The 25,021-nt window shown below is 45.8% G+C and overlaps 1 protein-coding gene across 1 annotated transcript in view; it reads left to right on the top strand.

The window, feature by feature from the left end:
• RAB10 (RAB10, member RAS oncogene family) overlaps positions 1-23,964 on the top strand; it is a 270,755-nt gene extending 246,791 nt beyond the window's left edge. The window contains exon 6 of the mRNA XM_085613201.1: positions 19,773-23,964. Within this exon, the coding sequence (XP_085469327.1) occupies positions 19,773-19,856 (84 nt within the window). The 3' untranslated portion in view covers positions 19,857-23,964. The remainder of the gene's footprint in view (positions 1-19,772) is intronic.
• The last annotated feature ends 1,057 nt before the right edge of the window (positions 23,965-25,021 follow it).

The raw sequence follows: 25,021 nt of genomic DNA, 5'->3' as shown, positions 1-25,021 counted from the left end.
ACCACCCCCCCTACCCCTGCCCCATCCAAAAAAGCATTGGTCAAGACTCCGCCAGCTGGGCCCAGTCGTGACCGGAAATCCTCTTCAGAAGCCCCGCCCTCGGGCCCGGCTCCGAAGACATCTAAGCCTGTAGGTGGCTCGGGCTCGAGCAAACCTCATCTGATTGTGCCTTTAACACCCTCAGCACCAAAAAAACCACTATCGGCACCGAAACAGGCTTCAAGACCGAAATCTCCATCGGCACCGAAACGTTCCTTGGCACCGAAGTCTCCACCGGCGCCGAAACGTTCTTCGACATCGATGCCTAAAAGTCCCTCGGCACCGAAACATACATCGGCACCGAAACATACATCGGCTCCGAAAACTCCATCGGCTCCGAAAAATCCATCGGACCTGAAACATCCTTCGGCACCGAAAACATCATCGGCACCGAAAACTACGTCCACACCGAAAACAGCTCATAAAGACCCGAAGCGGACGTCGCCGCCACCACCTTCGGAGCCAGATGAACTTTTTCGACCAGATCCTACTCAAAAGCGGATCTACATCAATCCTAACACTGGACATGTGACTGCCATCCCATATAAAAAACGGAAGCTGGACACTACACCTCCCCCAGCTCCCATACGGAAAAAGGACTGTGCCACTTCACCACTTCGTCCTTCCTCTCCTGTTTTACCTTCTAACCCGTCCCCCCCTCCTCCTCCTGTTTCTCCTTTACCTTTACCTTTACCACCTCCCTATCATTCACCTCCTCCACAGGATGATAATGATGACTTAGGCGGAGGGGCGGACCCTGATTTATTTAATGATCCTGTTGATCCAACCGACCAGTTTACTTTTCCAGACACAGCACCGGTAGATGACTGGTCTTATCCAATGCCTGACATGCCTGACCCCACTACCTACCCCTCCAAGCCCTCCCCTCCTGATGACCACCTAGGGTTTGGCCAACTAATAAATAGGGCAGCAACGTTCCATGGTGTCACTATGCACACGGACCCCCTTGAGGAGGATTTTCTCCTCGATACCTTTGAGCAGTCACAAAAAACTGTTCATATACTTCCCATGATTAAAGGGGTTATAAAGCATGCCACTGACGTCTTTAAAGACCCTGTTCGAGCGAGGGTTCTCAACCCCCGCATCGAAAAAAAGTACCGCCCAGCCCCGCAGGACCCTGCATACATTAAAGCCCAGCTCCCTTTAGACTCCTTGGTCGTATCAAATGCCAGGAAGCGCGTTAACTCACAGACAACTGGAGAAACGCCCCCCCCAGACAAGGAGTCTAAGCTTTTAGAGGCCTCAGGCAAACGAGTCGCCGCACAGGCGGCGAACCACTGGCGTATTGCCAATACCCAGGCCCTGTTAGCTCTGTATGACAGGGCACATTATGACCAACTTGAGGACCTTATGCAACATCTGCCTGAACCCTTTAAGTCCCAGGCCACTGACCTCATTCAAGAAGGCAAATTAATATCTAATGCCTCCATTAAATGCGCCTTAGATGCGGCAGACACTGCTTCTAGGGCGGTCAATACTAGCGTCTTACTCAGACGACATGCCTGGCTCCGTATTTCCGGTTTTAAACCGGAGGTTCAAACCGCAATTCTGGCTCAACCTTTCAACCAAGAGCAGTTATTTGGCCCTGCAGTGGATACTGCATTAGAAAAAATGAAGAAGGATAATGAAACTGCCAAGTCTATGGGAGCACTGCAGTCTCCTCAAAACCGGGGTTCCTTTCGTCGCTCCTTTTATAGAGGAGGCTCCAAAAACACATCAACTGAGACCACGTCCACCTTTAAAAATTCTGGACAAACATCCCCTAACAGAGATTATTTCCGGGGAGGTTATAGGGGAAACAATAACAAAGGCCGAGGGCGGGGCAACAACAACAACACCCGCACCTCCCCAGCCACCAAACAGTGACTTGCCACCACTCCCCCCAGACCATTCCACTCCGGTCGGGGGGCGACTCCAACAATTCCTACCTGTCTGGACTTCCATCACCACAGACAGATGGGTAAGACAAATTATCCAGTCTGGCTACTGCCTCGAACTCATACAATCCCCCCCAAACATACCGCCCAAACAACGCCCAATGTCCTCACATCATCTCTCTCTCCTCAAACAAGAAGTTCAATCCCTGTTACAAAAACATGCGATAGAACCAGTCCCCCTTCAACATCAGGGAAAAGGGGTATATTCTCTATACTTCCTCATTCCCAAAAAGGACAAAACACTAAGGCCCATACTGGATCTCAGACTACTAAACCAGTATATACATTCGGATCATTTTCATATGACCACTCTCCAACAAGTCCTCCCACTTTTACAACAGGGAGACGCATACTTTCACATCCCTATGCATCCCGCTCACAGAAAATATCTACGATTTGTGGTAGATGGGCAACACTATCAATTTACAGTTCTCCCATTCGGAGTAACAACAGCACCCAGAGTGTTCACCAAGTGCTTAGCAGTCGTGGCAGCGCACCTCAGAAGACAACAGATCCATGTCTTCCCCTATCTGGACGATTGGCTCATAAAAGCCAATACATACCAAAAATGCGTTCTCCACACTCATCGCACGATTCAAACTCTCCACGATTTGGGATTCACTATCAACTACCCCAAATCCCACCTACAACCTTCCCACTTACATCAGTATCTAGGAGCAACCATAGATACATCCAAGGCCATTGCTTATCCCAGCACTGCCAGGATAGCCAGTATACAAAATCTCATCTCTCAATTTCAAACTCATCCATCTCTTCCAGCAAGAGTGTTCATGCAGCTCCTAGGCATGATGGCGTCCCGCATCTCCATAGTCCCACACGCACGACTTCAAATGCGTCCCTTACAGGAATGTTTAGCACAACAGTGGAACCAAGCTCACGGACAACTTACCGATCTGGTGTTGGTGGACAGTCGCTCACTTCGCTCACTGAAATGGTGGAACACCATCAACCTGTCCAAAGGGCGACCGTTCTTGGAGCCTCTTCCACAAGTTGTGCTAACTACCGACGCATCTCTCACGTAGTGGGGAGCCCACCTCCTTCACCATACCACTCAGGGCAGATGGACCAGTCAACAAAAACTGCTCCACATCAACCACCTGGAACTCTTAGCAGTGTTCCTAGCACTAAAATCCTTTCAAGTTCACCTAAAGAACAAAACTGTCCTCATACGCACAGACAACATGACGACAATGTATTATATACAGAAACAGGGAGGGACACACTCTCCCCAACTGTCCCAACTGGCACAGCAAATCTGGAGATGGGCAGTTCCCCAAAACATCTATCTGTTAGCAGAACATCTCCCAGGGATCCACAATCAAGTGGCCGACCTCCTAAGTCGCCACACACAGCAGATCCACGAATGGGAACTACACCCCAAGGTTCTACTCCCCTTCTTCCAAAAGTGGGGACAACCAGACATAGACCTGTTCGCCACTCCCGAAAACACAAAATGCCCAACCTTCGCCGCCAGGTTTCCACACCCACAGTCCAAGGGCAATGCCCTATGGATGAACTGGTCAGGCAGATTTGCGTACGCCTTTCCGCCTCTCCCACTAGTTCCATTTGTGGTACGCAAACTGAAACAACAGTCACTAACACTAATACTAGTGGCTCCCACTTGGGCACGTCAACCGTGGTTCACCACACTTCTGGAACTATCCTTAGTTCCACATCAAAGGCTACGCCTCTCCCCGGATCTATTAACCCAGAACCATGGAGAAATCAGACACCCAGATCCTCAAACACTGAACCTAGCGATCTGGCTCCTGAGGTCTTAGAGTTCGGTTACCTCAATCTCCCTCCAGACTGTATGAATATCATAAAGGAAGCCAGACGCCCTACTACTAGAGCGTGTTATGCCGCTAAATGGAAACGATTTGCCATCTACTGCGCTAATAATGACATACATCCATTGGACGCTTCCATCCAAAACATCATTTGCTATCTACTACACTTGCAAAGATGCAATCTAGCGTATTCCTCTATACGTTTACACCTAGCAGCCTTGGCAGCCTACTTGCAAAATAGGCAACACCTGTCCCTTTTTAAGGTACCAGCCATCAAAGCGTTTATGGAAGGTCTCAAAAGAATCCTTCCCCCAAGATTGCCACCTGCACCAGTGTGGAATCTCAATGTGGTTCTAACAAGACTCATGGGTCCCCCATTTGAACCTATGCACAAATGTGAATTACAATTCCTAACATGGAAGGTAGCTTTCCTTATCGCAATCACTTCCCTACGCAGAGTGAGTGAAATACAAGCCCTTACACTAGAGGAACCTTTCTTACAACTACACCGTAACAAAGTGGTTCTTAGGACAAACCCTAAATTTCTTCCAAAAGTGATTTCCCCTTTCCACCTTAACCAATCAGTAGAGCTACCGGTCTTTTTCCCAAACCCAGACTCCGTAGCTGAAAGGGCCCTACATACCTTAGATGTCAAAAGAGCCTTGCTTTATTACATCGACAGGACAAAACCCTTTCGAAAGACAAAACAACTCTTTGTTGCTTTCGCACCACCACATAAAGGCAACCCAATCTCCAAATCAGGTATAGCCCGGTGGATAGTTAAATGCATCCAAATATGCTACCTCAAGGCTAAACGTACACTTACAGTTCCCCCTAGGGCGCACTCCACGCGTAAAATAGGGGCTTCTATGGCCTTCTTAGGTAACATTCCCTTAGAAGACATTTGCAAGGCAGCCACGTGGTCTACCACGCATACCTTCACTAAACACTATTGTGTTGATGTGCAGGCCAAACAACAGGCCTCCGTGGGCCAGGCTGTCCTAAAAACTTTATTTCAAGCTGCTGCAACGGATACAGGCGACCACCGCTAAGGGGAAGCACTGCTATATAATCTATCCTCAGTGTGTGATCTGCAGCTCATATGCCTCGAACGGAATATGCTACTTACCAGTATGCATCTGTTCTTGGCATGTAGAGCTGCAGAGTCACACACGCCCGCCCGCCTCCCCGGGACCTGTATCTGTTCCAGCATCCGTCTTACTTAGACATTACACATGGACATCCTTTCTTTCATTTCTATACACTCCATCTTTTCCCATCATGGCGAAAAACAATCTGACGATGGAGTGGATGCCCATGCGCACTGTTGTCCAGGGGAGGAGTCACCAACCTCGTGACCAAAGGCTTCTTCCGAAGACAACAACAACCTGCAATCATCCGAGCCCAACACCAGATGGCGATCTTATCCTCAGTGTGTGACTCTGCAGCTCTACATGCCAAGAACAGATGCATACTGGTAAGTAGCATATTCCTTTGGCTGTGTTTTACTTCGTTTCTTGTCTCATGCAGGCCTCCGGATTTGAGGCACAACAGCAAGGGAAGCATTTGTACAGGGTTCCTTCCCTTTTGGTGAAATTGTTCTATTTGAGGTATTAGGTTGCTCTGTGAGAGTGGATGTCTTTCCTCAATATCCTTTTTTTGTTCAAATTGCTTCTGGTCTGCAGAGTGGAAGCTCCCACTCCAGAATTCTAATGGCGTACCGAAGCATTCTAGATTTCTTCTAGTTTTATACCTGTAGGTTTTGAAATAAGTTGTGACAAACCAGCACAATAATGTCTCTGGTATGAATCTTAGCTATAGTTGTTAAATACAGGGACTTTCATTTCACTTTTTGCTAGAATGCAGGTATGGAAGTTAGCATGAATATTTAAATTTGTTACTAAAGCAATAACTGTAGCCCCCTTTTCCTTCTCACTCTGTGTGACCCTCCTTCTGCTCTTTCCTTTGCAGTACTGCCAGCACCAAGACTCCTCCGGGCATTCGCGCTTTACAAAAGTTCATAACATAACAAATGGTGTTTTTAGGGATTCTAGTAACTCTCCCTTTGAGCAGTAAGAGCTACCTCAGTTCTTTTATAATACACTGACATCACCTGTTCACTGCACGAGCTCCCCGTTCAATAAAGGATGACGTTTAAGGCCATGACCAACATTCACACTGCATTTTATGCAAAAACTCTAAATTTTCTAGTCAATAGATTTACCCTGCATCTTCTGACCTGCCAACCATTCTCTCTTAGCATTCCCTAAAAAGTCTAATGCAAAGTTTGGTGACTGCCTTTACTGTGGTAGCTGCCACTTTGTGGAATGACAAGTTTCCTGCAGGGGTGGCTCCTCCGCAATGATAGAGGAATGTCGCTTTACTGGCTCAGAGCCAGCAAGTGAAAAATAAAAACGATATCTTAGTATCATTTTAGTTTTCATTTGCCGTCTCCGAGCCAACTTGTGCACCGAGGGGCAGGGGATGGGAGGGACGAGGAGGATTATATACATGCTCTTAAGTGCGCATGTGTGTTTGGCCGGTCGTCTCAGGCCGTCCAAACACACATGCCACCTAGTGTTTCTCCAGCCCAGCTTCATTGAGCAGCCAGGCTGGAGAAATCCCCACAGACTCGGAGTGGAGCGTCTTCTCGGCCCACTGAGGAAGATGCAAATTGTGTACTGGCTGGCCCCGTAATACGTTTATTGTTGTACGTTTGTGGATTAGTAACTTTATAAGTGATGTGCTGTGAATTGTTACATTGAAGCAATGGGATCTCTGCTGTGTCGGATCAGAAATGTTAGACTTTAGGTTTGTGGTGTTCATTGTTTCCAGCTACAGTAGTGTTGGGACTAGATTCTGGGTTGAGAATCTAGAGGTGCTTTAAATGTGATGATCAGAACTGTAGTGGCATTTGCAGCTGTTTCCCTGACTGGTCCGTTGTGTTTCCACCTCCTTGCGTGTACTTCAATAAAGTGGAAATTCACCTCTGTCTTGTGGTACCTCTCTTCAGTGGCGATTCGCAGGAGAAGTGGTTCATGACCGAGGCACTGCTGATGGTCAAGTATTTTGGAGCCTTTCCTCATTTTCTAGGATTTTCGCAGCCTCAGTGTGTGGTACTGTGAGGCACTGCAAGGCGGATGGTTTCTTGTGCCATTCCCGACTTTCTGGTTTCTTCGCCATGAAGATCTTGGTATTTGGGCTCAGCCAGGGCCCTACAAAATAGGAAGTGTTGCGCCGGGAGGAGCCATGCGCCAGGATTCGGCATTTTACACGTCTGATTCTGCACTTTCAGGATTTTGACGCTCTGTTGCTTGGCAGCGTGGCATGCAGGGAACACCGTAACGTGTTGTGGCATCTTAGATTGGGTGCCTGGCAACGTGGCACACAGGAGACGCAGACACATGTTGTTCCGGTTGTCAGTCTTTATTTGTGGATCCCGGTAATCTGCACATCTTTGTTTTGGTATTTTTAACCAGTGGGATCACAACCCTGCAGCGGCCTACAACCGGCAACGGTGATCCGCACACCTTTGTTGGTTATTTTTAACTGGTGTGGCCATAACGCTCCAGTGGTATACAAGCTTCAAAAACAGGAAAAAGGTAACTTAGGCAGCGGATCACGGTAATCCGTACACAATTTCTTTACCTATATACTCAACTGTTCCTCCTTTCAGGTGGATTTCAGTGATTTGCTCACCTTGTGATTGGGAGTTGTGTATGGGCATGTGATTTGCACATCTTTCGTGTTGGAGACATTGGTGGAATTAGCACAGGTGTTTTCTGTTAGTGTTCACAATTCATACTTAGCTTCTGTACCTGTATATGTAAGCAGACTGTATTTCATAGGGGATTTTTAGTAGAACAAAGGATAACCTGCAGCAGACCATAATTCCTTCTCCTGCCTGTTTAGCCATTGCCATTGTTAATCTTTATTTCGGCACCGAAGGCCATAAAAGCAACATAAATTATCACAATTACAGTTAAGGATATACACATTAAATCACAAATAAAAATGTTACATAAGATTCGGACAACACAAGACTCAATATGAAACTACAAGAAATGTATGCGCTTTAGCCACATTGCGTTTAGGAATCGAGAAACTGCAAAAACTATTGGGGGTTGGGTGTCATATTTCAGGACTCTTGCCTGTTTAGCAACCTCTGGGTCTCCACTCAGCGAATGGGGACAAAGAAAAGGGTTTCGAAAAGTATTTGGAGGCGAAAGAAAAGGTTTTTACGCAGAAGAAATTCGCTTTTTAAGGTATTCTTTAGGTCCAAAGGGAAGAAGGGAGGTGTTAAAACATCTGCCTAGCATTAGCGTGTTGGGAGAATGGGATGTTATGGATGAATATGCTACAGCCATCAAAACCTTGGATGCCAGATTCAAGTAAAAGAAAAACGTTACTCTGCAAAGGCATACATTTTATTCTAGGCAGAACTTGTCTGGTGAATGCATTGAATCTTATGTAAACACATTAAGAATCTTTGCTGCTACCTGTAGTTTTGGGTGTTTGAGGAAGAGATGATCAGGGATCAGATTGTGGAAAAAAACAAGAATAAGATTATTCAAGAAAAGCTGTTGACCACAGATGCCCTAACCTTGGACCGAGCGGTTGAAGTTGCTAGTAGAATTGAAACTACCACTAGTTACATGGAACAGATATCTTTTGGATCACAGGTACACGCTATGCAAGGGTGGGTGACTGGAGCGCAAGGATAATAAAGATAATTAAGTGGACTCTAAGAGGAAAGTCGAGGAATGCTACAGATTTGGGGATAGGACTAATTTTGCTAATTCCCCGTGCCCTGCTGATAAAGTGTGTGAAGTGTAAGAAAAAGGGGCATTTTACCAAGGTGTATAAATCTAGTAACAAGAAGAGTAGTCCAAATACATTCATGAAATTGAAACCACTATTGGCAAGGGTCATTTGTCGGAGAAATTGGATGATAAGAATATTGTATTTTGTGTACACCAGGTTGGTGACGATCTGGACAAAGGTGTGATGCAAATTGAATCTGAACAGGCTAATAGACCATTTTGCTTAGTGAGTGTAGCAGACGTTGCGGTCAATATGATGGCTGATTCAGTTATTTTTTTCATTCTGATTGGTACGAAAGAGTGGGAATGGTTCAACGATATTAGTTTAAGGAAGCCCAATGTGTGACCAATTGCGTTTGGAGGGAAATCCATTGAGGTCGTGGATGAATTTCATACAGTTTAGGATTTTAAAGGGAACAAAGCGCGGTCCACTGTATATTTGCCCAAAGATGGATCGTGTCCATTGAGGTGGTTGGAGCAGAGAAAGTTGGGAATAATCCTTGATCCCAATAACCCAGAGCAGGTGTTGTTGACCGATTAGTGACTGGCAGCTGTTAGCGGTTGTCTGTGGGTCAAAGCATTCCTGAAGGTTTTTCAAGCAAAATTGGAAAACTAATGGGTTTCTCATTAAATCATATCAAAGGCTGGGGCTGTTCTGGTGGTGCACTAACTATGAGGGAGCAGCTCGGGAAGGAACTAAACAATTAGTGTGAGCAAGCCATTAAAAGTTCTGAATGGTTGTCTGTTGTGTTAGCGTGGAAGGCCAATGGGGCGTTGAAATTGTGCATTGACTTAAGGGACCTCAACAATAGAATCTGGGTAGATAGGCATCCCCTGCCCAATATAAATGAGGTGTTGACTTCTCTTAAGGGTGCCAAGGTGTTTACAACCTTAGATATGACAGCTGCCTATCACCACATTGCGCTCAAATGTGAATCGAGGCCTTTAACATCCTTTATCACGCCAGAGGTTGCGTTTGGATTTAAACTAAATTTAAATTTCTTGGGCAGAGGAGTTGGCATAATGGCTAGGGCGGTCGACCTAGAGTCTGGGTACCTTGGTTTGAGTCTCGGCAATGATGCTGAACATCCTGTGATTCTGGGCAAGTCACTTAATCTCCCCGTGCCTAACAAAAATGAATGTGCCCTCATGTAACGCAACTGGTGCTATGTAAAGTGCTCTGATGCCCGATTCGGGTCAAATCCGCACTATATAAAACTGTTTTGGTTAGGCTTTGACCTCTTCTGTTTTTCAGAGAGTGGTTAAGGCGCTGTGCAAGGGTATACCCAATGTCTGATATTTTCAGGACAATATCCTGATTTTTGGTCAAGACATATCCTCCCATGACAAGTCATTGGCCATGGTCTTGTCTGCTTCAAAAGACGAAGGCATGACGTTGAGAGCAGATAAATGCAAGTTTGTAGTAGTGTGTGCAAACTATTTGGGCTACAAAAGTTCTGGACAAGGGGTGGAACCCAAGTGAAAGATTATCACCTCAGTGGAGTGAGGATGTAATGAGTGGTGATGTGGGTGTGGTGTGTGCTAGGTGTGCGCATGTGTTAAGGTCATCCTGTATGAGGAGGCCTCCCACACCGTTTCAGTACTATGGGTAGTTTATTAACATGTGTCCTTGTCAGGATTTTAGGACTGTGTGCAGTCTGTTAACATGTATTTTTATTTCAGAATTCCATTTCTATGTCCAAACTGCCGTTTCATAACAAATGGGTCGTTTCATTTTGCTTGTTTATTTTGGAAGTTCTTTTTATGGTTCATGTGTTTTTAGGTCTCGCCTGACCCAGCGCATGCGCTGCTCTGGCGAGACTTATTGAGAGTGCTCCAAAAAGTGCTACCAGGCCAGCCTAGAGCTACAGTGCATGTGCGCGGGCGCGCGCGTCGCGCTTTACCGGGATTACTTTCACTTTCACGGCCGCTTTGATGTTTGATTGCTATCACGATCACTTTCACGGCCGCTTGGCATAGTTAATAGGTCTCGCTTTTGGGACCTTATAAGTATTTAGTTATGCAACTGTTGCATGGCTAAACACTTATAAGGTCCCAAAGGCGAGACCTATTGGCTATGCCAATGCTTGTTTAATTAATTTTGTTGCAATCAGTACAAAGAGGAAGATGTGTTGTCTGGATTCTGGGTTAGGAATCCAGTGATGCTTGGAATGTGATGATTAGAACTGTAACAGCAGTTGTAGCGGTGTCTCTGCTTGGTTGGTCGTGTTTCCTACCTGCATGGAATTCAATAATGAAGCTGAAACTCACGTTTGTCTTGTGATACCTCTCTTCAAGTATGTTTTAAGAAAATCAAGACAGTGATGGGTGAATCAGAGTTGTATATTTGATTCAAATCTTTAATATTTTTATTGCTGGCTTCAATTATTCATTGAGATCTTTAAATGATGGCGGTTGGGATACTTCACTGTCGCTACAAGGTTGTAAAATATTGTGATATAAACACATTCTTTCATAACCTAAGTAAGAGTATTTTTTTATTTACTTTATTTGATAGTTTATAGCGTGAACTTAACCCTTGCGGGTACCAGAGCGCTTTACAGATTTACAGAGAGCAGCACAGTGATAACAATAAAATCATATGAAGAAGAAAAATACCGGTTATAGGTATCACGCTTTACAATGTTAAGGAGCAGAGGGGATAAAACAAAAAAAAGCCAAAATATCACATTTGTAATAAATACTGTAGGATCAAGCAGTGTCAAACAGTAGGGTAAAGTCAGGACAGATAATTTGAAAACAGTGAAGTCTCAGGTGAATACATTTTTTTTCAACTTTAAAAAAGATATTGATGCCTGGTATAATCAAGGGCCATTGGGCATCATAAGCAAATAAACTTGTTTTGTGGCTCCCCAAAATTAACCTCGAATGCAACCAGGTACCAAACTGAGGTCCTAAAGAGCTATTAAATGTTTCAGCAAACAAATTGGTTGGTCATTTTCCTTTTATTAGGGAAAGGATCGCCTAGAGCAATTCCTAAAGAGAGTTAGAAAACTCCAACTTTGTGGCATGATGGTTGTTTGGAGCTTGACAAGAGAGGGCATTATGAGGAAAAACTTGTTCGACGTATGTGAAACTGTGCCCTATTAATTCAATGACTCAAATTGTCTGTTCTCTCCAGAGGTGATGATTTTGACATCAGTTGCATATTGCAATATATATTATTGATTGAGGGTCCCGCTTTTGAGCTTATTTCTATACAAATCCTTTAATTTTCTTTGTTATCCTTTAGCTTCTCTTGGTTTGGGATGTTAAATTGGCATTCTTTTGTGATAATGTCATCTAGGAGTAGGATTTTGAAGACTTTATTTTAAAACTGCAGCTTCATAAATGATCGTGTATGCGAAAACTCAAACGTTCTACCAGTTACACCCATGTAAGCTTTGACAGCTACAACACAGCTTTTATTCTACTGTGTGTTTTGACGTTAAGCATATTTTTCTTTTACCTTGTGTAGAAGTGCTATAGTCGATAAGTAATTGGGAAAGAAAGAGATTTTAATATTGTCTGTTTTAATAAAATGCAAACTTTTGAACACCTGCTTTGCTGCGTGCACGCAGCAAGAATGACTTTCCTTGCAAAAGCACTCGGTTACCTAATTTGAAAAAGAAGAAATAGCTACAAATTGGCAGTCTTTAACATTTTTTTTATATGTAAAATCTGATACAAGTATCTTCAAATTCAATGCATATTTATTCATTGATTTAATGTATCTTTATGCTTTTTGATAAACCAAATAAACAGTAATGCTCTGGATCACTTACACTCACATCATTTATGCTGCTGCTAAGCAACCTGCTAATTTTTCACTTTAGCGTGACATTACTTTTATTTATTGATTTTTTTATCCCCTTAGTAAATGTTATTTCGCTTTACAAGATTAACATAAATCACATAATCGATAAATATCACAGCCACGATAGTTTGAGAAAGAAGACGACAATCGTATCACATCAGTAAACTAGTTATGAACAGAGCTCAGCCTGGAGGTTGACATACAACCAAGTAAGCATAAAGCTTTCCATACAAGCAGAGTGACATTGCGATGAAACCGGTCAGTCGCTAATTGAAAGGTGACAGATGTGCTCACAGTGCAGATTTCAAAGGTAGTTGGTGAGGCAACATGAACGCCCCATTAAGACTCCCCTCTCCCGGTACTTCCATGCAATCACCCTGCTGTCTACATGTGATTTTAAAGCGCATAATACCTACTAGTTCACGGAGGCTAAATATCTGATTTGGCTTCCAGTATTTCCAGGTAGCTATTCCAGTTGGTATATTGTGGGCCCCTCCTGCCTTTGTTCAGAGAGCCCGATAATCTATCAATCTCTGCGTATGCCCACTTGTAGATGTCCTTTAACGAATCTCAGATTGGCAGTACAGATCCTGCTATCGGAAAGAGACCATTAGTTATAGATTCCTCACCCTAGAATTACCCCCAGGCATCAGACTGGATCCGGAGAAATCTTTTCGTAGCAGAAGCCCTGCGCGTCGTAGACTCCGCGTTTGACGTCGTGGTCGCCGGGATGATGTCGCAGTGTCTACTTAGACGCCACCTTGCGTGCTGACGTCAGTTCTTCCTTTTCTGCCTCTGTCAGCGCAGATCTGGAGAGAGCATGCCCCTAGTCACTTTTTGACTAGCTCTTTTTCAACTTTTGTCGACATCTCTTTTGAGTCATGCGACTCCTGGTTCATGAGGGATGTTCAGTTGTCTGCCTGGTTTCAAGCCCTGTGACTCCTGTCACAAGTTGATGTCTGTCACCGATCCGCACCTCGTGTGCCTTTGGTGCCTGGAATGCGACCACGACCCGAAGTCGTGCTCCGTCTGCTGGGCACTGAACACAAAGTCTTTGCGGGAGCGGTCCCGTAAGCTTTTTTTAGGCCTGGCAGTCTGCGCCGCTCGAGAGTAAGGTTGCAGGACCCTTCACCATTTGTCATCGAAGTCATCCCACTCATCGGGTAAGTCCAAGCACAAGAAGAAGGCGAAGAAGCATGGTCTCCATTTGCCTTCTCCCCATCCATCGGCCAACGTGACGCAGGACCGGAGCGTCGCCGCTCCCCGACTCCGTCCTCAGAGCCCACTGAGACGACTCTGTGCCTCCCTCCCTTTCCGGGAGATAGAGCTCCCCTGCCCAGCTTCGTGCATTTTACGAAGCCCTCCACTCCATCTTTGGCCTGCCCGACTCCACCTGTGTGCCTTCAGGTCCCACGGACTTGGCTGGGGGCTCTAGGCCTTTGATGCCCGCGGCTCTGGCGCCGCAGGGCCCCCATGGATCCAGGCCTGGATCCGGATTGGTGCCGGTTGACCTCACGGTACCTTCCCCGGCGCAGATTCCAGTGGCGACGCCCCAACGTCTGCTGTGCCCCCAGCTGGCGTCCACCCCAGCCTCACCCTCGACTTTGACACGGTGCCAGACTGACATCGACCAGTGCCGGAGGGTACTTTTGTCCCACTGTCTGTTGACCCTCCTGAAGACCAACTTGAAGAGCCGGACTGGAGAGAGGGGTTTGGTGATTCCAGTGGTCTGGATACCTACCCAGACCTTGGAATGTTTTCTCCCCCTACCGTGGCTATGGAGGAGGGAGCCTCCTATGCTGTGATGTTGCATAAGGGCGGAGGAGGCCCTGCGCCTCTACCTTCCTACGGTGGCAGTCAGAACTAACCTCCTTAGTGAGGTGCTTCAGCCGGCAGCAGCCTCTTTGGAACCCCTGCTGCCTTTTAATGAAGCCATCACTGACATCCTTCTATGCACTTGGTCCAAGCCCAGCACAGGGGCTCCTGTGAACAGGATGATTGCCCAACGCCACAGCTTGGACCCTGGCGACCCGCTTTTCCTCTCAACACCCTACCCCCGAGAGCTTGGTGGTCCAAGCCCCAGCCTCAAAAGGTGCATTCCCTACAACTCCAAAGATTGGGAATCCAAAAAGCTGGACCATCTTGGAAAGATGTTTTCTTCTGCCATCTTAGGACTGCTGTCAGTGAACACCGCGTGTCTCTTGGGCCAGTACACACACAATGTGTGGGACACGGTTGCGCAAGTTCTGCCGCAGTGCCCGGAGGAGGCCCGGGCTGTGCTTACCCGTGCTGTTGCAGAGGATCGAGACACAGCAAAGTTTACCATCCGGTGTTGGCTGGATGCCACGCTATGCCTGGCTTAGGTCCACTGGCTTCTCTAGGGATGTCCAATCGACTCTTTTGCACATGCTTTTTGATGCCCGTCTGTTTGCTGAGAGGGCGGACAATGAGCTTGAGTGATTCGAGGACTACGGCCAGATCCTTGGGCCTCGCTGCCACCTCTCGCCCCATGCAGTAAGCCTTTTGCCCCTTTCGTGGCTACGGAAGGGGTACCCCACCACGTTTCGCCCAGAGCCACAAGCCTGCGCAAGCTACCCAGCCTCTGCGTAGCCGGGGACGTGGGACCCACCGTCGTGGGTCTGGGGGCCAGCAGGTGGGCCAGTCTACCAATGGCCCCCCTGCTGTACCCTCCAAGCCTTCCTAGATTGACCTTTCAGGGCCGCCAGTGGGCAGCAGGATCCGCCATCACCTGCCCCACTGGCGCATCAAGTCAGACCGGTGGGTTTGCAGATATTCCGATGGGGCTACTCCCTCCCCTTCGAGACTACCCCTCCCTCCATGCCACCCACACTCCATCTTATGTCAGAGGATCATTTGGCCCTTCTCTGCCAGGAAGTTACGGCTCTCTTGCCCAATGGAGCTATTGAACGCGTCCCTGTGCCAGAAGTAGGTAGTGGTTGCTACTCCCACTACTTTCTGGTACCCAAGAAGGACAAAAACCTGCGTCCTATCTTAGACCTCGTGGACGTCAACCGCTTCCTCCGTATGTTCAAGATGGTAACCTTGGCTTAGGTCTTGTCTACCCTCAACCATGGAGACTGAATGGTAGCTTTGGACCTGCAGGAAGCTTATTTGCACATGCCCGTCTTGCCTTCCCACCGGCCTTACTTACGGTTCACAGTAGGCCACAAACATTTTCAGTTTACCGTGCTCACCTTTGGCCTTACCAGCGCCCCTTGGGTGTTCATGAAAGTGATGGCAGTGGCCGCAGCTCATCTGCGCAGGTCAGGGGTTCCAGTCTTTCTCCTATCTCGATGACTGGCTGTTAAAGGTGGGCTCGCCCGAGGCTTTCGTCTCCCACCTCCAGACTACGGCGGACCTCCTGCATTCACTGGGGTCTGGGATATTCGGGCTATGATGCCAATGTTTCAGCCTGTATCCTGGATTTCGGTGAGAATGACCATGAGGCTGCTGAGCCTCATGGCCTCCTGCATCCTGCTGCGGATCATGCCAGATGGCATATGCGGGTCTGCAGTGGGACCTGAAGTTCCAGTGGACTCCACATCAGGGGAATCTTTCCGATGTCGTGCAGATCTCGGAGGGGACTGCAAGTTAGTTGCAGCGGTGGCTCACAAACCAGAATGGGGTCAGCAGCAGATCCCTCTCTACCCCAACCAGAGTTCACAGTAGTGACCGATGCGTCACTTCTGGAATGGGGCAGCCACATGGGGGGAGGAGGAGATCAGAGGCCTCTGGTCTCCGGCGGAGTCCCGGCTCCACATTAACCTTCGGGAGCTCTGGGCGAATCGTCTTGCAGTGAAGGCATTACTTCCCTCTCTCAAAGGAAGAGTAGTGCAGGTGTTCACGGACAACACCACTGCCATGTGGTACTGCAACAAAGAGGGCGGGGTGGGGTCTTGGACCCTAGCTCAAGAGGCACTTCACCTTTGGACATGGCTGGAACATCAGGGACATATCCCTGGTGGTTCAACTCCTGGCAGGTTCCCTGAATGCCAGGGCGAACAAACTCAGTCGCAAGTGCATTATGGATCATGAATGGCGTCTTCACTCGAAGTGGTGCAAGGTTTCTTTCAGCAGTGGGGAGAGACTTGGTTAAATCTATTCTCCACCGAAGAGAAGGCGCAATGTCAGCAGTTCTGCGCATTGGGATTTCCAAGGCAGCACTCGCTCAGCGATGCCTTTCATCGCACGTGGAATTGCGGCCTCCTGTACGCCTTTCCGCCTGCACCACTTCTACCCAAAGTGCTGAAGATCAAGCGCGACCGGGCCTGGGCACAAAGAGTCTGGTCCCCCGAGCTCATAAGCATTGCCATTGATCCTCCTATCAGACTGCCTCTTCGGGAGGATGTTCTGTCACAGCAGCAGGGGACAGTCCTCCACACAAAACTGTCCAGCCTCCACCTCCTAACGTGGAGATTGAGCGGCGACAGTTGACAGCTTTCGACCTTTCTCCCGAAGTCTGTAATGTCATCTTGGCAGCCAGGCATCCCTCCACTAAAACGGTATACGCTTGTAGATGGAACAAATTTGTGGCATGGTGCTCAGCAAAGGCTGTGGATCTCCCCTATCTGCCCCTCTTTCAGAGATTCTCCTCTTCATTCTTTCTTTGGCCCAGCAGAGCTCTGCTCTGGGCATCCTTAAAGGCTATCTTTAGGCCTTTCATAGCCTTCCTGATCAGCCTTCTCTTTTCAAGTCCCCTTTTGTTAAGACTTCTGAAAGGTATTACTCATCTCTTTCCTCCTTCTCCTTTCGTAATGCCTCAGTGGGACTTGAATCTTGTCCTCACTTAAGTGTGCTCCCTTTGAGCCTCTACCTAGTTTTCCTCTCCGTCTCCTTACTTTGAAGACTGCTTTCTTGCTTGCCATCACCTATGCTCGCAGGGTGAGTGAACCTCAAGCCTCATCTTCCAGACTTTCCTTTCTTGCTATCCATCGGACAAAAGTAGTCTTTCGTACTAAGCCCTCTTTTCTGCCCAATGTGGTTACCTCTTTTCACATTCCCCACCTTCTTCCTGCCTCCACACCCTTCCAAAAGGGAGGCGAGACTCCATCGTCTGGATCCAAAAGGGGCAATGTCTTTTTACCTTGACCGCACTAAAGACTTCTGGGTGGATGATCAACTCTTTGTGGGTTATGTGGGTGCCAAGAAAGGTCGGGCGGTGCACAGCGTACCATCTCTCGATGAGTTGTCATATGCATTGAGATCCGTTATTCTTTGGCTTAAAAGGAACCTCCAGTAGGACTGTGCGCCCACTCTACAATGCCGATGGCAGCTACAACTGCTTTGGGACGTGGAGTTCCGCACGTTGACATCTGCCAGGCAGCCACGTGGGCATCCCTGCACACGTTTACTCAGCATTACTGTCTGGACAGTCAAGTCCGGAGAGACTGCTTTTTCGTCCGTTCTGTTCTCCAGGACTTCCTGGTGTGAACTTAGTACGCAGACCCACCTTCCGGAGTTGGTATTGCTTGGGTATCTATTCTAAGGTAAGGAATCTATTACTAATGGTCTCTTTCAGATGAGCGAGTTACTAACGATGTATCTGCAAGAGACCTACATTAGTTATAGATTCCTTACTGCCCCACCCATCCTCCCAGTTCTGCAAACTGACTTCTAGGGAGAGGGACTCCATTACAGGACCCTAGTTTTGTGTACCAATGGTCAGTATCTTGCATGGCTTTGCGCTTCTGGCGTGGAAAGTCGTGTTGGAACTGACGTCAGCGCGCAGGGGCGGCGTCTGAGTAGATACCGCAATGTCATCCCGGTGACGCTGCCGACTAACGCTCAGTTGACCGACACCACCTACAGACACGATAGGGTACTGCTTTGAAAAAATTCCTCCGGATCCAGTCTGACGCCTGGGGGTAATTTTAAGGTAAGGAGTCTATAATTAATGTATGTCTTTTACAAATACATTGTTACCAAAGGTAAGTAACTTGTTCTTCTAGGACATTCTGGGAATTTACACATGCTTGGTTTACTTGGACCGCACAGTCAGCCAGAGGGGACACGTAGTTATTTATATCTTTCAGCGTTATCCAGCCCGTTAGCTCAGACACATTTCATAGCTGCCAAAGTTTCTGATTGCTTATGTGTGGCAACTCACATTGAAGTTCTTCCCACAATCGTAAAATAACCAGACAGTGCTGTATAACATATGCCGGATATCTGCATTGTCCTCCCTCCCTGCATCAAGGGCATGTATTAGTCGTTCCTGGTACAAATTAACTAGTCGCCTCAGGGTCTATTAAGTGGGGTGTTGGCTGTTAAACTGTATATATGGAGTCTTGAGTTCCTAGACATCAAGTTAACTTTGTTTAAGGATGTCGCCCGTTCTTTCTGTAGTTAAGATCCCACGAGTTGTTTCCACAAATCTGTGAGATACTCTGTTTTTGTCACAGAGTGCTGCATACAAGAAGGTGACTGCATTTCTGCAAATACCATGCGTCTCTAATGCCTAGAGAGGCAGTGAGGTTACAAGTTCCTTGGTGCCCGGCCTCCAGTTGCCCGCAACCCAGCGCACCAGCTCATTATGTAGCAAAAATTGACCTGTGCCTAGATCGTGCATCTCACGCAGGTTGTTGAAGACTGCAGTGTCCCTTGTGCGGACATGCCTCCCCAAACCCAAATGTCTGTGTCCGACCAGGGTCGTGTCTTAATATTGCCCATCCGTGTGAGGACCACAAAGGTAGTTCCGGAGAGGACGGTGGTTTCCCTGAGCTGCATCCGTATGCATGCACCAGAGGGCTGCTTTCAGTAGTACATAAGTGGTAGCTCCACTACGGTCCGTTCCCAACAACCAGACTAGGATTGGGGTCCCACCCAAGTGATTCCCGAAGTTGCGTGTTTCTGGGTCTACAGACCCTGCCACCCACTTGAATGTGTCATTGCGCAGCTGCATAATAAAGTTCATACTTGGGGGCACTTATGTTAGACTGGTAGAATCTGACACTGCTTGTCCAAGATGGCGGTTTCCTGTAATGTGAAGTGAAGCAGTTGGCCAGGTTCTCAACCCTGCTGTACATTGATGTATTTGACACATTCTCTGTGGCTACTTCAAGACACGCAGTATACAAATTTGTAATGGTTAATCAAATATTGTTGTAGGGTTGATGGGTACAAGTAGAATACAGAGTTAAACATAATGGCGGGAGTGCAGACAGTTGTAGAATTGAAAGGTTGTAGAGCCGAGAATGTTTGAATGGGAAGTTTAATTTCGCAGTTGCTGAAGTCGGGTTCATGTTTGTAGTCTGAATTCTGCTGTTCAGGTTTGTTCATGCTAATATTGTTGTTTGCTTTGCAGACCCCTGTGAAAGAGCCCAACAGTGAAAATGTAGATATCAGCAGCGGAGGCGGCGTCACGGGCTGGAAGAGCAAATGCTGTTGAGCGTCCCTTGTCCTGCTGTAACCTTCCACTGCTCTCTCCTCCTTCCCTCTCTTCTTGCTTCTAAAGAAACCACTCCGCCCCTATTTTTAACCCTGAAAGCAAATATTTCAACCCTATCATCCTAACAAAAACTCACTGTTCTTCCATTTGACTGCTTGCCGACTATATCATTTTCTTCACGGTGTGTAAAGATGACGAGAGAAATCATGTCTAACTCATTTTAAATGTACCTCTTCAGCTCACCACTACATGTTTTTCTTGTACCGTAGTCCGGTTCTTTTCCATATTAAAACGGAGTACACGACTTACATCGATCATTTCAACTTTCTTCTGCAGACAGTGTAAGAGGGTAAAAGCTAGATTTACTTATTTTGTATTTGCACAAAGGTGGTGTTTTTACCAGTGTTTATTGGGGTCGTCTGGATCCGTGAAAATGCATTGGCAAAAAAGTTGCAAAATACCACCCACTTTCTAGTCCGTTTTTTTAAGCACGATTATGTCAAACGTTTATTTTGTGCTGTGCCTTATGGGAGTTCAACTTTAAACATATAAATATATATCTTAAGATATATGTGTGTATGTGTTAATCCATCAATTTACAATTATGAATACGTGTAAACCCCTATTTTGGGGATTAAGGGGATAAAAGGTGATAGAAGCCTTTGTGGAGGGGGTAGGGGGAGACATGCCAAACAGATCTATCCCATTAAAAAAAAATTGAAAACCTCCTTTTGTTGTTGCTTTACTGCAGTTGTCGTGATGTAGTGAACTGAAGGTTGAAGAGCTGGTGGTGGTTGTTTTACACACATTACAATTGTAGTAACTTTTTGCACCCTTTGCTCTGATCAATTATTCCAGGGATGTCCCTGATGCTTTTTCTTCACTACATGGCTTTTTGTGTTTCCGCATGCTGCATTCCAACTTCCTTTTTCTGTTGTGGTGTGTGTTTCACACTAGCAGTTTAAGCAGAATATTGCTCTGAATGGGGCTGGTGTTAGACCGAAACTGATTTCACCAAAGTGCATCCTACTAACACACCAGCTTGCTTCTGCCTGCCTCGGGTTATTTTAGATGGCGATAGTTTTGTTGCATGTGGTGGTGGTTTACTGTGAAGGGTCCTGTGACTGGTGGCGTTCATTTTCTTCATTTGGTGATGGCCAGATTTTGTAACGAAATGAAAAGTTTCTTAACTCTCAGAAAACTCGAAATAGTCTGTGCAGTAAAATATGCAACATACCCCTGTTAATAAACTGTAAAAAGTTGATGAGTTCTGCCCTATTTTTTTGAAAAATGGATTTGTTTTTTAATTCTTCTTGAATTTTCAGCACCATTAGTATTGGAACAAGGACATTTGTTTCCAGGATAGAGAATGTTGATTGCCTTTCAATGGTGACCTGACGTTTCGGCTTTTAAATAGTTCTGTTTCTGGCCTCTTAATATTTCAGATCTTCTCCAAACGTTCTGTAAATATTTCAGAGATTAATTCATTGTCATTTAACTGACACTCTTTTGTTCCCTGCCCCCTCTTTTGCATTTCGTAGTGTTAGGTTAGCCTTAGCACATACTGCTTTTCTTGAACATTTAGGAGTGCCTGCTTAAAAGCTCGGTCTGAGAAATCTGGAAGAGTCAGAAGTGTTTAACAGTCCCAGGGTCTGCACATACTATTCGGAGCATGGTTCAAGTCACTGTCATAGCTGCAGTTTCAGACGTTTCCGATTACCCATGGCTGCTGGCATGTAAGAATTTAAAAGAAAATGCAGGCAAAGGGGCAGAGTGAGATGAGCCATTTTTTTCTTGGTGTCCATCCATTGGAAAGATATAATTAATGGATATGGAATTCTCCCCAAGTATACTCTGTGCAGTTCCCGAATGATAATTTAAACTCTGTTATGAGTGGAACATATGGAGGTCAAACACAGCAGTAGTGTTTTGTAGTAGAAGCCCCCCACCACCTGTTGGTAGCATGCCTCATCATTGGGCTGTGTTCCTAGTCAGGCTGGTGCTGCAATGCGCGAACGACCACCTCAAAGGGACTCTTTGGCCGAGATCTTTTTCAAAATCAGTCTTCAAGTCTGAAATTTCGGGCTTGATGTGTATGCAGTAGGTCGGACCAAGAGTGAGAGAGGAGGAACGTAAAATTAACTAAAAGAACCCCCATGAGGGTCCCATTGGGCATTGCAACAGCCAGTTGAGGAGCACAGCCCAGTGATTATGGATGCCACCAATTGGTGGGTGAGTGTCTGTGCTCCAAAGCATGAATGCTGTGCGTGACCTCCATATGTTATGCTCATTGTAATTGAGAGTTTGAACTGCCACTCCGAAACTGCACCCAGTGTATACTTAGATTGCTGTATTAGGGAGGAAGTGTGCTGGACTAATAAATATCCTCTCCACTTCAACTTGTGGGATTCTCCCTCCATCCCCTTCTTTCTAAACACTGCTATGAGGCTAGCCCCTTCTTGGTCCTTGCTTATAGGCTACTGTAATGGAAAATCATGGGAGACTGTAAGCTCTTCGGGGCAGGAACTAGACTTGATCTGTACATCCTCTAGTATGTTGGGGTGCTATATGTAAACTAAAGTTGGTTGCTGAGGTAGCTTTTCAAAGATTGAATTATTCACTGCTTGTGTTTGCTAATTTTTGTTTTTGTAGGGCACAACTAAACCAATGTGACCATGTTTCGTTAGATTAACCTTTCTGCATTCTCTGCTTAAGTACTGCAGATCTGCATCTTAAAAATATTCGGCACGTGCGTTGTTTTCACTTGTGAAGGATGCACTAAATGTTTAACAAAATGCATCCTGTCTTGGGTGTGAAAAGGTGGGTGGGGATGAGTAGAAAAGCGGTATATAGTGTAATTATGAATTAACTGTTAAAAACAAAGCATATCAGTCAATATAGCTCTGTACAGTAGAGAGAACTAGTGATAAGGATTTTTCTTTTTATCTTTTATAGTAAAGCCTCAGCTTAGTTTGCCTTATTAAAATGTAGGTTTTCAGTGTTACAAGCTGATGTTTTTTCTCATCTGTGGACATATGGGAAGCAAGCACAGAAGATGTCACAAGGAGGGGTGCCTATTGTCTTCTGTGACCAATTCAACATTGTATTAGCCAATGTGCAGCTTCCATGTGTGCATGAAGTATTCAGGTTCAATACAGAGTGGAGGACTGATGTGGATCAATAATGCAGTACCTGATAAGGGTGCATACCATGTACTTTTTAATTTGTTCACTCACTATAAGCACTCTGGTTGCCATCCAACATATGGCATCCAATCTCCTGCCAGATTCTCCTGGAATGGCCGCAGGCCTTTTGAGTGCATTGATGAAGTGACTGCATCAGTCAGAAAGTTCCTATGATTGCCGAATTCTGAATGTAGGCCATATTGGTCCGATGTTTGGAATTCTGGTTCTCCCCTCCTCCCCGCTCCACCTAACCTCAGTCTCGAGGCATGTTCTATTTTGATGAGTATTTATTAATTTGTACACCTGGCTCACAGCTACAGCCCCCTGTAATTGGGAGGATGCTCCCAGGCCCACCTGCTCTGTAAAACTTTTAATGTTAACCTGTCGTCTACAAACTGCCTGTCTTGCACTTTCATTATAAAATTGTATTTTTCTTTTTTTTTCTTTACTTTTACTGATGAGCTACATCTTTGCCATGTCAACAAGTCACTGCTGTTTGTAGTCTTTGTTGCAGATGTTGTGCAGAGTTTAACTAAATTTTGTATCTTTTGATGTGACCCCAGCTGAGTGAGTAAAATGAAACCCTAGGGCTCCCAAGAGATTAACTGACACGGTTATTGTTTTGTTAAGGTATGAAGCAGGTAGGCCTGCTCTGTAGACTGTTGCTATCTGCTTTATACTTTGATGTTTTGTTAAAGAAAAAGGGAAATTGCAGTGTGTTACCTTTTTGTGTAAACTTTGTTTAAAGCTTGGTTAATTGGCTCATTACCAGCAGCCCTCTCTGCAAACCCAATGGGTTTCTTTGTACAAACTACTTTTGCAACCCTTCCTCTTGGATAGAAGAAACAAACCACACCACTGGGGCTAGTTGCCTCGAAGTCTTGTTTCACATTCTAACAAGTTCAATAAACTAATATTTCTGAGATCGTCTACTTCCTACTTCTGTTAATATGTAGACTTGAGTTTCACCTCCTTTTTTTTCTTTGTTAACGATTTGTTGCCCACAAATATAGAAGTTGTTGCGCATGAAATTCAAAAGGGGCATCAATTTCTGAATCTGCTGTTTTCCAGTCTTCGTTCTTACATATATTCACATGCTTGAATCATCCCAGTTGTCTAGCTGGGAGTCTCACTGTAATGGCTTAAGTAAGCAGTGCAATGCTAGATTGAGCTTTGAAAGCTTAAAATGACTACTTAATTAACCTATTCACAGACGTTAAAAGGAACCAAACGTCAACTAACTTGCAGACTGATAAAACTCCACGCCCCTAAAGGGCCCTCATACCCCAGATTATTTACCCCAAGGCATGTGGAATGAGACTCCCTGAGCTCTGCTCAGTTTTTTCCTCAGTCACTTTCCTCATGTCGAAGTCCACTTTGAGCACTATTTACTTTTTGTTCCTGACTTTACAGATGTGTAAAAACAAGTTTTCAGACCATTTGGGCCCTGTGGGAAATTATTGCTACATTATTAAGGCCCTCATTAGGAATGCATCTACTGCCTACATCGTAGACACAAGACCAAGGAATTGAAGATGTGACTCACCTTTTTAGTCAATCCCCAGAAGGACAGGGAAAGTAGATCACTTCTATGACTACAACAGATCAAGGCCAAGGAGATGCCATCTTCATAAGATGAACATGAAGGCCTGTCAAAACCCCCCACAAAGGCATTTTCTAAAGCATTCCGTACATAGATAATTTTCTGGATAACCTAGGAGGAAGATGCAAAAACATACAGAGCTGATACCACCTAGACCTCATAGCTGTGCTTCAGACTTTCTGTAAAGCACTATAAAAAGATGTTTCTTCAGTTCTAGAAAGACCATAATCTGAACTTTCCACCCAGTCTCTAAAGGTTCACTCTCGACTCATCTAAGAGTCAAATAGTCATCAACAACGGATCCTTTGTCAGCAAAGAAAACACCAAAAAAAGATAGTCTAGACACACTGAATACAACCTGTCTGCGAATGTTCCTA

Source organism: Triturus cristatus, chromosome 6 (genome assembly GCF_964204655.1).
Source record: "Triturus cristatus chromosome 6, aTriCri1.1, whole genome shotgun sequence".
Classification (NCBI taxonomy): Eukaryota; Metazoa; Chordata; class Amphibia; order Caudata; family Salamandridae; genus Triturus; species Triturus cristatus.
The sequence above is the reverse complement of the archived record's forward strand: the minus strand, read 5'-3'. Positions and strand labels throughout refer to the sequence as shown.